At 39.2% G+C, this 16,325-nt stretch overlaps 1 protein-coding gene across 4 annotated transcripts in view; it reads right to left on the reverse strand.

Annotated features, from left to right (window-relative positions):
- The window catches only part of uts2r2 (urotensin-2 receptor 2), a 109,954-nt gene that overhangs the window by 81,520 nt on the left and 12,109 nt on the right, over positions 1-16,325 (reverse strand). For 2 of the 4 annotated variants that reach the window (XM_062056267.1, XM_062056266.1), the window contains exons 3-5: positions 14,050-14,125; positions 13,883-13,925; positions 12,455-12,550 (exon numbers count right to left, since the gene is read on the reverse strand). In XM_062056267.1, coding sequence (XP_061912251.1) covers positions 12,455-12,550; positions 13,883-13,925; positions 14,050-14,125 — 215 coding nt within the window. The remainder of the gene's footprint in view (positions 1-12,454; positions 12,551-13,882; positions 13,926-14,049; positions 14,126-16,325) is intronic. The other 2 variants (XM_062056270.1, XM_062056269.1) reach the window with 1 other exon arrangement.

Below are 16,325 nucleotides of genomic sequence, written 5' to 3' on the forward strand. Positions count from 1 at the left end.
GGTTACAAACGCGACAATGGGAAAGTCAAAGGAACTCAGCACAGATCTGAAAAAAACAATCATTGATTTGAACAAGTCAGGAAAGTCACTTGGAGCCATTTCAAAGCAGCTTAGGGTCCCAAGAGCAACTGTGCAGACAATTGTTCGTAAGTATAAAGTGCATAGCACAGTTTTGTCACTGCCACAATCAGGAAAAAAAAGCAAGCTATCATCTGCTACTGAGAGAAAATTGGTCAGGATGATCAAGAGTCAACCGAGAACCACCAAAAAGTCGGTCTGCAATGAATTGGAAGCTGCTGGAACACGTGTCAGTGTCCACAGTCAAGCGTGTTTTGCATCGCCATGGACTGAGAGGCTACCATGCAAGAAGGAAGCCCTTGCTCCAGAAGCGACACCTTAAGGCTCGTCTAAGGTTTGCTGGTGATCACATGGACAAAGATAAGATCTTTTGGAGGAAAGTTCTGTGGTCAGATAAAACAAAAATTTAGCTGTTTGGCCACAATACCCGGCAATAAGTTTGGAGGAGAAAAGGTGAGGCCTCTAATCCCAGGAACACCATTCCTACCGTCAAGCATGGTGGTAGTAGTATTATGCTCTGGGCCTGTTTTGCTGCCAATGGAACTGGTGCTTTACAGAGAGTAAATGGACCAAATGTACCTGTAACCAAATAGCTGTATGTATACATTTGACCCAGCAGATTTGGTCACATTTTCAGTAGACCCATAATAAATTCATAAAAGAACCAAACTTCATGAATGTTTTTTGTGACAAACAAGTGTCTACCACAAAAAAATAAGAGTTGTAGAAATTATTGGAAACTCAATGTCAGGTAAAGGTGGTGACGAACCCCAAGATACAGAATGGCAGGCATGGTGCAGGAAAACATGATTTAATGTCCAAAATTCAGGAAAAACATAAACCAGGAACAGGCAAACTGGAAACAGGGAACAGGAACCAGCAAACAGGAAACGAGGAACTAGAAGACAGCAAGCTGCAAACAGCTATCAGGAACCAGCAAACAGGAACAGCTCACAGCAAACAGGTAGCAATACTCCAACACTGACCGGAGGGCGAGGCAGGTCTAAATATTGGCAATTGCCACCAGGTGTGCCAGACGGCCACTCAGGGACAGGTGAGGGAAAACAGCGCTCAGGAAGACAAGCAGGAAACTGAACTTAATAAGAGCGCTGACAGGAAATAAAACACAAACACAGAGGAAAAACTAAAACATAACCAAACTGTCAGTGACAAGCCTGACAGTAGCCCCCGTTCCGATAACGGATACCAGACGTTCTAGAAAAAACAAAAAAGTCCAAAGTCACGGGAGGGCGGAGGGAGGACAAGGCGGTGGGCCGCCAAGCCAAGTGTCCCCGCAACCAGCGGGGAAGAGTCGGGTGGCAACAGCGAGTTGAACGCCGCCGGAATTGGCGAGGCGGTCGCTCATGGAACGGCCACATCCGTGGCCGACGAGAGGGCCGCATGCCGACGCCTGATGGCCGCCCGTGCGTCAGGCCAGCTGGAGGGGCCAGCGAAGCGTTGTGACAGCCCGCCGGAGACAAGGAAGCTGGCAACGCAGTGGGACGGCCCGCCAGAGACGCGGAAGACATTGTAGTCGGCGTGGGCGGAGCCAGAGACGAGGAAGACGATGTCGTCGGCCTGGGCGGAGCCAGAGACGCAGGCGGCTCGTCTGCCGGCCTGGGCGGAGCCAGAGGAGCAGGCGGCTCATCTGCCGGCCTGGGCAGAGCCAGAGGAGCAGGCGGCTCGTCTGCCGGCCTGGGCGGAGCCAGAGGAGCAGGCGGCTCATCTGCCGGCCTGGGAGGGCCCACCGGAGTCGATGGCGCCGTCTGCTGGCCCACCGAAGAGGATGGCGCCGTCTGCTAGCCCACCGAAGAGGATGGCACCGTCTGCTGGCCCACTGAAGAGGATGGCGCCGTCTGCTGGCCCACTGAAGAGGATGGCGGCGTTTGCTGGCCCACCGAAGAGGATGGCGGCGTCTGCTGGCTCACCGAAGAGGATGGCGCCGTCTGCTGGCTCACCGAAACGGATGGCGTCTGTTGCAGATCCACTGGGGTGAGAAGTAGCTGTGCATCCCCAGCTGCACAGCTACTCATAGCCTCCCCCCTCAAGGGACGGATCCAAGACGTCCCCAAATAGGCCCACAGACAACAGGGATGGGTGGGAGAGAGCTTGAAATGAGGCCTAACGTATCCTCAATTTAGCCATCAGCGCCAGAATCCTGTCAAGCCTCTCCGCCATCAAAATCTCCACGGGGTTCGAGTATTCTGTCAAGTGTTGGTGGTGACGAACCCCAAGATGCAGAGATGGCAAGCTTGGTGCAGGAAAACGTGATTTAATGTCCAAAATTCAGGAAAAACACAAACCAGGAACCAGGAACAGGCAAACTGGAAACAGGGAACAGGAACCAGCAAACAGGAAACGAGGAACTAGAAGACAGCAAGCTGCAAACAGCTATCAGGAACCAGCAAACAGTAACAGCTCACAGCAAACAGGTAGTAATACTCCAGCACTGACTGGAGGGCGAGGCAGGTCTAAATAGTGGCCTGATTGGCAATTGCCACCAGGTTTGGCCAGACTGCCACTCAGGGACAGGTGAGGGAAAACAGCGCTCAGGGAGACAAGCAGGAAACTGAACCAAAATAATAGTGCTGACAGGAAATAAAACACAAACACAGAGGAAAAACTAAAACATAACCAAACTGTCAGTGACAAGCCTGACACTCAAGACAGCCATGACATTATGTTCTTTACAAGTGTATGTCAACTTTTGACCACGACTGTACATACATATGTACATATATGTACAAAGAACAAGTTACATAACACACTATTTACACTTTATAGCAACTTGGTAAATCACTTTGGATGTATTTTTGTAGAATACACTTACAGTAAATAAATATACTGTAATAGGCTATACTTGTAGCTTGTTCATTTATGATTTTTAGTGGAAATTTATTAAAATCATGTAATAGGCTTTCAATAAACCTTTTGATACAAATTGTACCACTTCTGTTGCTTTGGTGCACACGTGTTATCGGTATCTGCTGGCCAGACTTCAAAATAACTCAGCCGAGAAAGCCACATACTGTTCATATGTATTCATTGCCTTTTGGCTGCTGGGACGACAAACAAAAAAGCACAAAAGTTCTTACCTTTCAATCAGAATTTTGATTTTCGCATTTTCGAAAACTTTGCAGATCCCAAATACACAACAGCAAATACCAATGCGTAAGAAAATTTGGCTTTGCATAAAAGGGACATAAAATGCTGGGGAGGCTCAGCTGGGGCTAAACAGACAGGGCTATAGCACCCATCTAGTGAACACGAAATAGACAAAGGAAAAATGGAGAAGCAAGATCACAAGAAGACACTGGAAGTTGGGCCTACAACTACCAAAGACGTAATAAATCTCAAACAAGAGACAAGACATACTCACCACTCTGAAAGACGAGCTAAAAAAAACAAGGAAGATAAAAAAAATAGCACTCTGGAGCATGACACAGAGAAAGCTAACATCCAACATTATTGAGCAAAGACACAAATTGAGACTTTTTTGTGGAGCCCAGCTCTAAGAATGTAAAACAAGTTCAAGAGAAGTGAAAATGGAAATGCTGTACCTAGCGCACCAGATACAATAAAAGCTGACAAAATATTATTTTTTTTAGAAGGTAATAAAAAAAATGTATATTGGAACGGGGAGATGGGCAAAATACATCAGTTTCCTAGGGAAAACGGGATAATTGACAGGTAAAAATTGTTTTGGTTCATGTTATTGGAAATATTGAGCACGAGTGTTTGGTTTGTATTTCTATGGGAGTATATTTAAAAGAATAACAAATCATAAGGATGGCATATATTAAAATAACATTGACTGAAAAGTCAAATGGTCATGACCCAACTCAAAAAGGAAAATTCCCAACATGTTTACTCCAGAATACACAGCTATCACAAATAGAACACTTAACTTAAAAAAGATAGTCACTGGAACCCAAAACACATAATTTTTGAGTGGTCCTCCTGATATTAAAAACAATCCAGTTTGAACTTGAAGATCGTGAATGTTATCGGAGACCACAAAGTCAATCAATCAATCAATCAATGTTTATTTATATAGCCCTAAATCACAAGTGTCTCAAAGGGCTGTACAAGCCACAACGACATCCTCGGTACAGAGCCCACATACGGGCAAGGAAAAACTCACCCCAGTGAGTAGATGCAAGCACATGAAGTTCCAAGATTGATTACTTTTTAATGAACATAGGGGATCACCGTAGTGTAAGGGTTTAAAGGATAAAAAGTGTAGATGAGTCAGATTACAACCAACTTTGTTAGACGAAAAACCTAAACAATAGAAAACGACATACAGTATGAGACTATATCTAAAAAATACTTAACAGGAAAAAGTAAAAACAGAAATTAAAAGATATACTGTATAAAGAGAAACATTGCAAAGGCAGTGGAGTTCTAACAGTATTTTGGGATGCCATGAAGGCAGTCAGAGGAAAATTAATAACTGAAACTGCACATGCAAAAAAATGAGGTGCACAGAATACATAACGAGTAGTTAAGTGAACTGGAAGAGGAATAACAAAAGACTAATGAATCAAATATATATCAGAGAATTAAGGAAACAATAACTAATATATATAATAAATGATACAATACTGGACAAAAGTAAAAAAGATATACATACATATTTTAAACAGAGCCTCTACAGAGTCTAAGATCCCAATACCGATCTAGTCCAGAAAGTAAAAAAAAAAACATTATCCCAAAGATACTAAGAGGATTTATATACACAACGTAAATCAGATAGAGAAGATAAAATCAGGGTCTCTGCAGGTTTCAACAAGTCATTTTGACTTGACATAAAGAACATAAATTAAGACCATTTCACATCCATCAACAAAGTACAAAGACATAAAGGAAAACCAGAGGCCAGAATGAATTGTAAGTGTATGAAATTATTCACTTCTCTTTCACATTGGAAAACAAAATGATTAAACTAACTAAATACACCAGAAGCCTCTCTACTGTAAACTAATTGAAAAAAATGTCAGCATCATGGCATCTCTGCTAAAGCTAAACGGTTGCAGAGAATAATTTCGCCACACCTAGTGTGAGTGACAATCATTGGTACTTTAACTTTAAATTTTGCAGTGTTTGTGCGGCTGTCAGAATTGAGCAAACAGATAAAAAAAACATCTACAGTACTACTACTGTATCTGCACAAAGTTGTGAAAAACAGACTGCAGACAGAGCAATTGTCTATAAGAAAGAAGGCGATTATGGTTTGCAAGCCTCAAACAGAATTTGAACATGAATAGTGTGGATAACATTCAAATTTGCATTACTCATTTTGTATCTGGTATGTATGAACACATTTTTACCCTTTTTTGAAAACATTTTGCTAATAAACAAGGATTATTTTTTATTTAAGCATGACAAAATGGCATTCGCAAATCAACCCTGGTTTCCTCACCCCACCATAAACTGAGCGTAAACATTTAACAGACAACCTTTATAGCTTTTAATGTCAGTTGTTGTATAAACTTGGAGAAAAGATTAGGCTTGAGAGGCTGGCCTGAAATTATTGGAATAAATATAAGAGAATTAATGGATGCCACCCGAACGCCTCCCTAGGGAGGTGTTTAGGGCACGTCCGACCGGTAGGAGGCCGCGGGGAAGACCCAGGACACGTTGGGAAGACTATGTCTCCCGGCTGGCCTGGGAACGCCTCGGGATCCCCCGGGAGGAGCTAGACGAAGTGGCTGGGGAGAGGGAAGTCTGGGTTTCCCTGCTTAGGCTGCTGCCCCCGCGACCCGACCTCGGATAAGCGGAAGAAGATGGATGGATGGATAAGATAATTATGTTGTTTTTATCGTTTTACTGCTGTGAATACACTACTACTACAGAGAAATTAGCGTGTGCTTACTGTATGAAATAGTATGATTTTACTAGTAAACATCTCATATTGATCTCCTTTGACAATTGGCGCCACTTTACCCACATAACACTCCTTTAGGGAGTTACGTTGATCCTTGTATAGTTGTGCAAGTGTTTGTGGCGTTTCAGCAGCTTTTGGCACAGACTTATCCCAGATTTTTGACTTTTACATTATCATTCCATTCACTTTCACTGTCATGTTTGCAAACGCTTTCCTCCTCAATGGCTCCTCATTCGGGTCCTAAACACTTTACTTGTTTCCATCGACCGGCTTCAACTAAGCAATAAATTGATTGTTCCGGGCCCACAAATCGTTGAACTTGCATTCACTCATCTTGTGCAAATAATTCAGCTTTGTCGTGGGCTTTCGTTAAGTTTTCTCCGCTGCTATGCTAAGCTGTAACAACACAATGCTGCGTGCGCACAACACACTGGTTGGTGGTGCGCAATAAATTCTGACCGAGTTGCCTAGGACAAGTAGCCTACATTAGTTTAATTTTTTTGTTATGTAATAGCGTCCTCAAAAATCTAAACATTTAAAAGTTATTTAAAACATGCATAAACATCAGTACTAAAGTAACGTTGATAGATTTTTAAGACCTTTCAAAATCATATTTAAGACCTTTTATGAGATTTTAGGAGAATTTTAGACATTTTAAGGCCTTAAATTCAAATTGTTGGATTTGAGAATTGTTAAGACTTTTTAAGACCCAAGGATTCCCTGTGAAACACATGCATTCCTGGAGTTGCTAGCCCTGCTCTCAATTTGACTTCAACAAAAGGACAAACTAACGACTGTTATTACAATACAGGAGGTAAAAGATACATTGAATACATAAAAACAATAAGTCGCCGGGAAATTATAGTTAACCAGTGGAGTGGTACAGTTAGTATAAAATGTTTACAGAAGAACTAACTTCACTGCTTCATCCCTCTTTTAATTGGACTCTTCAAAAATATAAACCAGCGCTGTACAGTCATTACAAATTGCATATTTACTGTCCGAAAGTGAAACTTAGAAGTAATTCCAGACTGCAGACATAGTTTTTAACTTGTTGCTCTGTGGAGCATGGCGCAGTTTAATGGGGTCATAACAAATCCAGGTAATACCTGCATTATCGGCAGAAAAAGATATGATACGATTACTAATTTTTAAGCCAATAACATCTTATAATATTGAGCACCTCTATAATAAATACACATAAAGAAACTAAAATTACAATTATATCGAAGTTATATTAAAAAAAAATTATTAAATAGACAGTTACCTAAATACATAAAGGACATTTGGGAATCCGAATTTACGATTAAAATTATAGATAAAACCTGGCTAAACATTTTCTACTAGCTCACAGATCTGGAGGGTGTTGTCTTGGAAGAATCTAATATGTTTTTTGGTTGTTTTTTTTTCAAAATCCAAATCGTAAATAAAAAAACAGAATACAATGATTTGCAAATCATTTTGAACCTATATTCAATTGAATACACTGCAAAGACAAGATACTTAACATTCGAACTGGTAAACGTTGTTATATTTTGCAAGTATTAGCTCATTTGGAATTTGAAGCCTGCTACATGTTTCCAAAAAGCTGGCATACTTGGGTATAAAAGCAGCTTCCATGAAATGCTAAGTCATTCACAAACAAGGATGGGGCGAGGGTCACCACTTTGTGCGTGAGCAAATTGTCAAACAGTTTAAGAACAACATTTCTCAACGAGCTGTTGCAAGGAATTAGGGATTTTACCATCTACGGTCCGTAATATCATCAAAAGGTTCAGAGAATCTGGAGAAATCACTGCACGTAAGCGGCAAGGCCCGTGACCTTTGATCCCTCAGGCGGTACTGCATTAAAAACCGGCATCAGTGTGTAAAGGATATCACCACATGGGCTCAGGAACACTTCAGAAAACCGCTGTCAGTAACTACAGTTGGTCGCTACATCTGTAAGTGCAAGTTAAAACTGTACTATGCAAAACGAAAGCCATTTATCAACAACACCCAGAAACGCCTTCTGGTTCGCTGGGCCCGAGCTCATCTAAGATGGACTGATGCAAAGTGGAAAAGTGTTCTGTGGTCTGACAAGTCCAAATTTAAAATTGTTTTTGGAAACTGTGGACATCGTGTCCTCCGGACCAAAGAGGAAAAGAACCATCCGGATTGTTATAGGCGCAAAGTTCAAAAGCCAGCATCTGTAATGGTATGGGGGTGTATTAGGGAGGGTAACTTACACATCTGTGAAGGCACCATTAATGCTGAAAGGTACATACAGGTTTTGGAGCAACATATGTTGCCATCCAAGTAACGTCTTTTTCATAGTTATTTCAGCAAGACAATGCCAAGCCACATTCTGCACGTGTTACAACAGCGTGGCTTCATAGTAAAAGAGTGCGGGTACGAGACTGGCCTGCCTGTAGTCCAGACCTGTCTCCCATTGAAAATGTGTGGCACATTAAGAAGCGTAAAATACGACAACGGAGACCCCGGACTGTTGAACAACTTTAGCTGTACATCAAGCAAGAATGGGAAAGAATGCCACCTGAAAAGCTTCACAAATTGGTCTCCTCAGTTCCCAAACATTTACTGAGTGTCGTTAAAAGGAAAGGCCATGTAACAAAGTGGTAAAAATGCCTCTGTGCCAACTTTTTTGCAATGTGTTGCTGCCATTATACTGTAAGTTAATGATTATTTGCAAAAAAAAATTAAGTATCTCAGTTCGAACATTAAATATCTTGTCTTTGCAGTGTATTCTGTTCTTATTTACGATTTACACAACATGCCAACTTCACTAGTTTTTAGAAAATGTGGTGGAATGGATGCCTATTTTTTGGAAATTTGATGAAAAAACAATTTTGGAAAATGTAATACTGTACATTACTGAACATACTTGGTTATGTGATCCCTATGTCTTGTACTGTCATGTATTTTAGATACATATGTGAAGATAATGTACAAGCAAATGACAGATATTTGGTAAAGATCTTATGAACAGCAGGTAAAAAAGCTATGAGGAACTGGGGAATGGAGGACACCTCTAGACAGGATCAGTGGACTCTGATTTTAGAGGAAATCTATAAAATGGTAGCTGACACCACCTGCAACTGTGGAAGGCTGAATTCAAGGGGACGTTGATTAAATGATCAACATTTAGTATTAATCAGTAACAAATACCATAAGGAAGACTGGATTTAACAGCAAAAGTTAAACTATTGATAAACTGCTAAGAAAGAAAAAACTCCCATAGTTGCATTTTTTTTTTTGGTTATCTGTTTTTTCTTGTTGTGTATATAAAAGAGAAAAAAAATCTATAAAACTGACACCAAAACACTCCCCAAAAATATTTTGTAGACATATATGCGTATCGATTTGACGTTCAACATTAGGTATCCTGTACCCTGTGTCAGTAACTCTTGAAATCAGTATAGTTCACTGAGCGTTCACTGAGAGTTTGAAGAAGAAAATCATTATTGTAAACATTCTTAATAAAGTTACATTAAAGAACGACAGTTGCTCAATTCAACACGTGCTATAGAAAAAAACTGTTTATATGATCCTACACTTTCTTCGTCTATAACTCAGTCAATGTATTATCCTAGCTTCTCTTTTTTGCAGTACGGTCAGTGTGCTTTTGTTATTATATCCCTATATCTTTACACAACAAATCAAATATGGTAACACAATTGAAGAGTAACTCATGTGAAATGATTTGTGGTTCAGAAAGTGTTTTGCTTTATCTAACATTCAGACGTATTTAGAATTCAGAAGGTTTTTTTAATGTGAGAATTACAAGTTTATTTTATCATCTATTAACATGACACAAAAATTTGTTTTCATACACCCTGCCAATGTCTACACAATGTATCTGAGTTTCAGTGTATTAATAGTATTAAAGCTCCCCTAATCTTCTCCCCTAACCAAAACAGAGCCATGTCACAAACAAATAAAACAGATTTTAAGTATTTTGTGGCCTTGCAGTTATTTATTTTGTAAAGAATAAACATTTTTGGTCCTGGAATGAACTCCTGGGGTACACTGCAAACTACTCTATAGCCAAGCATCATGATGTATATTTTCTCAGCATCACAAATAGCTACCTGTTCATTAAATAGCCACAGTCCAAAACCAACCCCCTGATGCAATAACCCTATTGTTGATTAACTTCTAAATAATGCTGGAAAATTGTCAAAGCAAGGAAGCCGTTCAGTATTGTGCAATTTTTTTATAATTTGTCAGTAGATGTTTTATATTTGCATTACTTTGCAATATCAATTATTCATTTCACTGAAGAACTTTGAATTTGGGTTTCTGACTATTGTATCATTCCAGTTCTTAAATGACAAGGGATTGAGGATGTTTTTTCCAGGTTCGGTCTAATTTATCCATACATGTTGTTGGTTTTAGAATTTTCATTGATAGAATATTGAGGATAATAAAAATGAGAGAATTCCATCAGCCAGAGCACTTCTGAACAAACTAAGCAAAACAAATCATGCAACATGTTTTCTGGCTAAAGAAGCCAAAAGACAAACCACCATTTGTTCTTATGTTCAAGATTCAAGATTCAAGATGCTTTATTATTGTCCATTCTTTAACATGTACAAGACACATACGAACTGAAATTTCATTTTCAGCACAGTCCCACTAAGAGCAGACATACGTTACAGGGAGACAAGACGGGACCGCCAACGGATCAGCCACTTAAGGCGCTCCTTAAAAAAGGTGGGGAAAAGGTGATATTGGGAAAGGGGGGAAGAGTAAAAAATATCAGTCTAAGAATGGACCCTCGGGAGGGGGTCCAGACTGAGTCCAAGGGAAAAAACCTCACATAGCATAGCACACATAAACATGTTACATATAATCACAACAACTCGCAACAGGGGGGGGATTTGGGGCCCTGGAGGCCGGCCTGCTGCTATAAAACGCTACTAGCCATCCATAACCCCGGAATTAAGTAGTGTTGAAGGCGTATGTACTGTATGCATCTCTAGCATGTCAAGACTGGCAATTACTGATGTGGCAGCCTCTGTAAAGTAGTTTTTTTTTTGCTACCTCCTCTTAAGTCTTGTACCTCATCCAGTACGTGTCCATGCACTAAATTAGTCCGATTTCACAAATAGTTTGGCTCTAAATAGGCATCGTACAACCCATGGAAACATTTAATCCGATTGTGTTCGGTTTTGAAAAGGCAAACTAACACACCTGGATTATGCGATTGGGAACCAGTTCTCTCAAGGGGGTGTGTGCTAGGTATAACCCGAAAGCAGATACCAATTAATAAACACATAGCAATAATTGGAATGAAGACGATAATGTTTGTTTGGTTTAACAAAAAGAACAGAACATTTTGAAGTGCATCGATGGTAGAAAAAAGAAACAGAGATTTATTTAAGAAAGTAGCTATAAGGAAATGTAAAATGCCATCTTAATTCGGACACGCGAACGAAATACAAATGAGATGAAAGGGAATGAAGTTAGGTATATTACAAGACAAAAAATAAAGTGTACACAAACCTCTCCATGCTGCATTTGTGCACTCCAAACTGATTAACAATAACTCTGTATTCCACACAACTGGCAAGATAGTCCAGAACAATAGCAACCTTCATCTGGAACAGTATCAGTCGGGGAACAAACGGTCTTACTTCAGATTTAAAACTCCTTCCATCAATTCACAGAGCCTTATGAATGAACTCCGAGACATTCAAAAGTTTTGTTTCTATTATTCACCACCTGAAAATTCCTTCGAAAAAACTGTCCCGTCTGTCTTTCTTTGCATCAGACCTGCATCTGCTCAGATTAACTTTTTGTAGCAGTGTCATGTTAGTTGCACAATCCAAGATCATTTATTGATGCTGTCTGCTATTTAACATCAGCATAGCCATTAGAGACGTAATATTTCTAATCTGTGTCAATATTACAGCGGACATCAGGTACAGCAGAGCTAAACTGTGGATTTGTAAGAAGCCGCAGATGCCTGGTGTGACGTCATAGGTCAACCGGAAAAGCAATACATGTATCCGCGCTAAAAGGAAATAAACGCTGCCCAGTGTACGGTAGGCAATAGACCAATAGACCAATAGTTGAATTAGAAAGTGTGTATGGACACTGGAACTTCTCACACAGGTGTGAAAATACAAAAAAACTAAATATTTGAGAAATCAAACTAATTTCGTGCATGGAAACGTAGTAAGTGATGTTCCCTATGACTTTTTTGTCTGTTTGGACTCTTTGCTGGGTCAGAAGTTTGTTGCTGGTGTAACACTTTACATTAAAGTTTGTTAGCAAAAATATCTGAATATCAGTAAACTCCCTCCAAACACTATTTAAGTCAATGATATAAGCATGCAATCCTTTGATTCTGGTCAAGATCTGTGGTCAGGAAAAGCACCAAAATAGTGCAAAACACCAACAGCAATGCAGAGCTCAGGCAGTAAGCATCGGTCACCTTCGAAAGACTGTTCTGAATCTGAGGAAATGTGTGTTGGTCACCTCTTGTCTGAGGTGGTAAGTATCTCTTGCTTTTTGTTCAAGGATGGAGTGTATATCGACAAGAGGATTGTAGCAGTCTCCACAATAATGCAGTCGCTGAAGAGAGAGCCAAAAGACATAATTTACCTGTCTGTTCCCACCCTCAATGGTCGATTTGAGTTGTGACCAAAAGGGCAAGGCTGCAGATACAAGCAGCTTAGAAAAATAAGGTTCTTCTGCAGGTTGTTTGGGCACACCCTTGGAGACAAGGTGGAACCTTGCTCACAGGATAGACTGAGTAGAGCTGTTGCTCGAATGTGGAGTCAGTTGTTGTTCGGGTAACTACTAATACCAATGCATTTTTGTAATACGAATGCATATATTTTCACTATTTCTGTATTTTGTTATTACAGTATGCTGTTTTTTATTTTATTTTTGTTTTAATTGTATTTGTTATTCAATTTTAATTTGAAATGTGCACTACCTTGCATTCAGAGGACAGCAAGTAAGAAGTCCATGTACAGGAAAATGTGTTTCTTACAATGCAATGGCAATAAACTTGAATTGAATTGAATTGAATTGAATACAAGTCGCGCTTTAGATAAACACGTTGTTCAGGAGATCTGGAAACACACTCTGGTGTCTTCACAGAGCAGCTAGGGTTTAAAAGGTTTTGGCATGTACATACTTACCTGCAGTTTGATTGTAGCTATCCCCGCAATCCTGCATTAGACATTCTTTAAAATTCTATAATAGGACTTGTCTGTATCTAATAGTAATCACTAAGGGTTTAGCATAACTGATAGTATATAGGTTCACTCAGCTAACAATCCTGCATCCGGTGTCAGTTTAGAAGTCAAAGAGATAAACAGATTGTAATTTCTTAACTCAGTTACCGCTACCATCATGCATGGGACAACATTCAAGATTATTTAAATTATTAGCACATTGAACCTTAATTCCAAAAAATTGAAAAATATTGGTTCAGGACACTTTGGTCCTTTTTAATGCTGAGCATTAAAGAGGACCAAAGCTGCCTTTGACCTCTGGGGCAATCAAAAACATTTTTTAACACAAAGCTCTAATCCCAACTTTTAAAGCTAGTAAACTGCTAATAAGCACCTTTAGGATCAACGTCAAGATCAAAATACAGAGGTTATTATTTTTTAAAATATAGTGTAATAAATAACCCCCCCAGATTTATAGAAAAAGGAACTGAAAAATACTATGTGTACAGATTTAATCAAAAAACAGTGATAGAGACTGGAGCTAATTCTAGTTCCATTACTCATATGCGGAGCCTAAAATAACGTAACAATAACATTTCAAGTACATAAATTACGGAAAGAAATTCACTGCCTGCGAGACAAATATTAAAAAACAGTAGAGAAGCATGCTCGCTGCCCAATCATTAATAGTTCCCCTTGTTTTACTTGGCAATATACTCACTCCTCCTTCTGATCCAGCCAGCTGTAGTCCCCTCTCAGCCAGTCTGTGCCAAAAACAGATTTAGAAGTGATTCACTAAACTCACTGAGCTCGAAGGCAGACGGGCAAATAAAAACAACTAGCAAAGAAAATAGAGATGAGACACCTTCCCTATTTGACAGTATTCACCTTCTGAGGAGCTGTACCTCCTCTATTGTCACCACACCGTCTGCGACAGCACGCCCACACTTCTGAGGTGTGCATCCTAGAGGAGAGACAAACAGAGAGGAGTTGCAAAATCAGTGAATTTTATGTACATGCAATTTCAATTGCAGTTGGTGCGCAGAAATAATTATTTTCAAAAGTGTATGTAGTTTACAGTGTAGGAATTGTTTTCCAAATTAAGTCACAAAACTGATCATTGGCAGTAGATTGGTTCAAAAGAATTTGCTTTGGAGAGGAGTCTCAAGAATGAGATTTGCTGTACAACAGATTTTAGACAAAAATATGTCAATTTTAATACACTCCTAAAGAGATGCTAATGTGCTTCCTGAGGAGGACTGAGGTGCCCACAAAATAATTAGTCAGAGTGACAGTCTTCCTTAAAGAGGTCCTATTATAAAAAAAATTCTACATTTAAAACACTTTATTTTGGTCTACCTAACATGTAATGGTGGTTCTTTGGTCAAATTTTGCATAGCTTTAGTTTTACAGACCATCTTTAAGCCGCTTTCTGACCGTCTCTTCAGGATGCGCCATTTTATGGGCGGTCTTATGAGGACTGCATCTTCAACCTGTCAGCCATGTTGTAGTTTTTAGCGCTTCCATATCGAGTCTACTGACAGATATAAGTTACAACTATACGCTATTTTGTATTAGAAATGGAAACAGTGGAGGATGTATGTGTATGTAAGAGCTACTATGGCCCCACAACACAAAGATAGAGAAAAAGAAGGAACTTTGTGATTACGACGCCTCTGAGTTGGTAAAAGTATTTGCTAGATTATAAATCATGCCTCACACTTGTATAGTAAAAGGTTATGGACATAAACCGAGAAGTTGGTCAACTTTGAAATTCAATTTAGGCCTGAAAACATAGCTTGGAAAACACGAAGACATGCTCATTTTCTCCCAACCTTTTTTTATACCTGTGGTGTGAGAATTGTGAATAATTCATCATCTAAGCAGGAAACAAGTCTTGTGCTGAAATATGTAAACATCCCATCAGTCGGTATCCAACTGAGAGCGGACTTTGTACATAAAGTGACAGTCGTATTATGTTCGTAGTATGTATTTCTTGTTTAGCATTTAGCAATACTGCTACATAATGCTTAGTGTCCACTGTCCAGCCATAGTCAACTATACCTGGATCTGCTATAGTGTATACAGCATCTGAAAACTTGTATCTCATCCTCAAAATATTTTGGCTTAAAAACATAAGGTTCTGGATCATTCTTCGTCCAAAGTAGTAGGTGTTGACTCTCATGATGTCTGCTATGATTAGCACAGTAGTAGTTATTGTTGACGTAAATAGCGAACGTTGTGATCCGCCCTGTATAATCAATACGCCGCTGTAATGTTTTAAATGACCAAAATACATAACTATTACATGATATTATGAATGTGCCTGTCATTACATTACATATGGATGGCTGGATATACTTACAGTGTGTATACAAAATGTTGATTTAGGATATTTTTTATAACGCTTTATAGGTAAAATAGATAAAAATCTACATTACCTGCATTGTTAGCCACCTATTGCTAGCGTTTATTTACGATTTTGAATGTATGACAAAAAAAGAAAGACATGTGTTCTCACATAGAGATTGTGAATAATACCATACCATACCAACTTTATTTATAAAGCCCTTTAAAACAACTACTGTTAAATCTAAGGGTTGTACACCACAAGTAAAAAATATAGAAAAGCAAAGGCATAAGACACACAAAAACATATTTAAAACAATGGTAAAATGTAAAGAAAAAAAATTAAATAAAAACATTATCTTAAAAACAGTGAGTCAAAAAAGGCAGTTCAAATAAAATAGGGGGAAAGAAATTAAAAATGCAGTTTCCTTTTAAAGTGTTTTGTGGACTGGATTCGATGTCTGTGTGTGTCTATTTGGAATTTATATGTACAAAGCATTTTTTTTTTTTTTTGGAAAATGCAGACTGCAGACAATCAATGGGTATCCCTACAGCTGTACAGTCTGCGTCGTGTAATTCAAACATACTGTAGAGAGACATGCCAGACAACAGTACAACAATGGGAAATGTCAGGGTATCCCGAGATTGCCAAGACACCTGTGACAATGGGGGCGTGATCACCATGAAATCATCGTATAATTTGCTGTATTATTTTATATATATATATATATATATATATATATATTCATCCATCCATTTTATACCCCCTGTCCCTTTCGGCGTCACAGGGGTGCTATATTTAAAACAAATCTGTG

This window comes from Entelurus aequoreus, linkage group LG08 (genome assembly GCF_033978785.1).
Source record: "Entelurus aequoreus isolate RoL-2023_Sb linkage group LG08, RoL_Eaeq_v1.1, whole genome shotgun sequence".
Lineage (NCBI taxonomy): Eukaryota > Metazoa > Chordata > Actinopteri > Syngnathiformes > Syngnathidae > Entelurus > Entelurus aequoreus.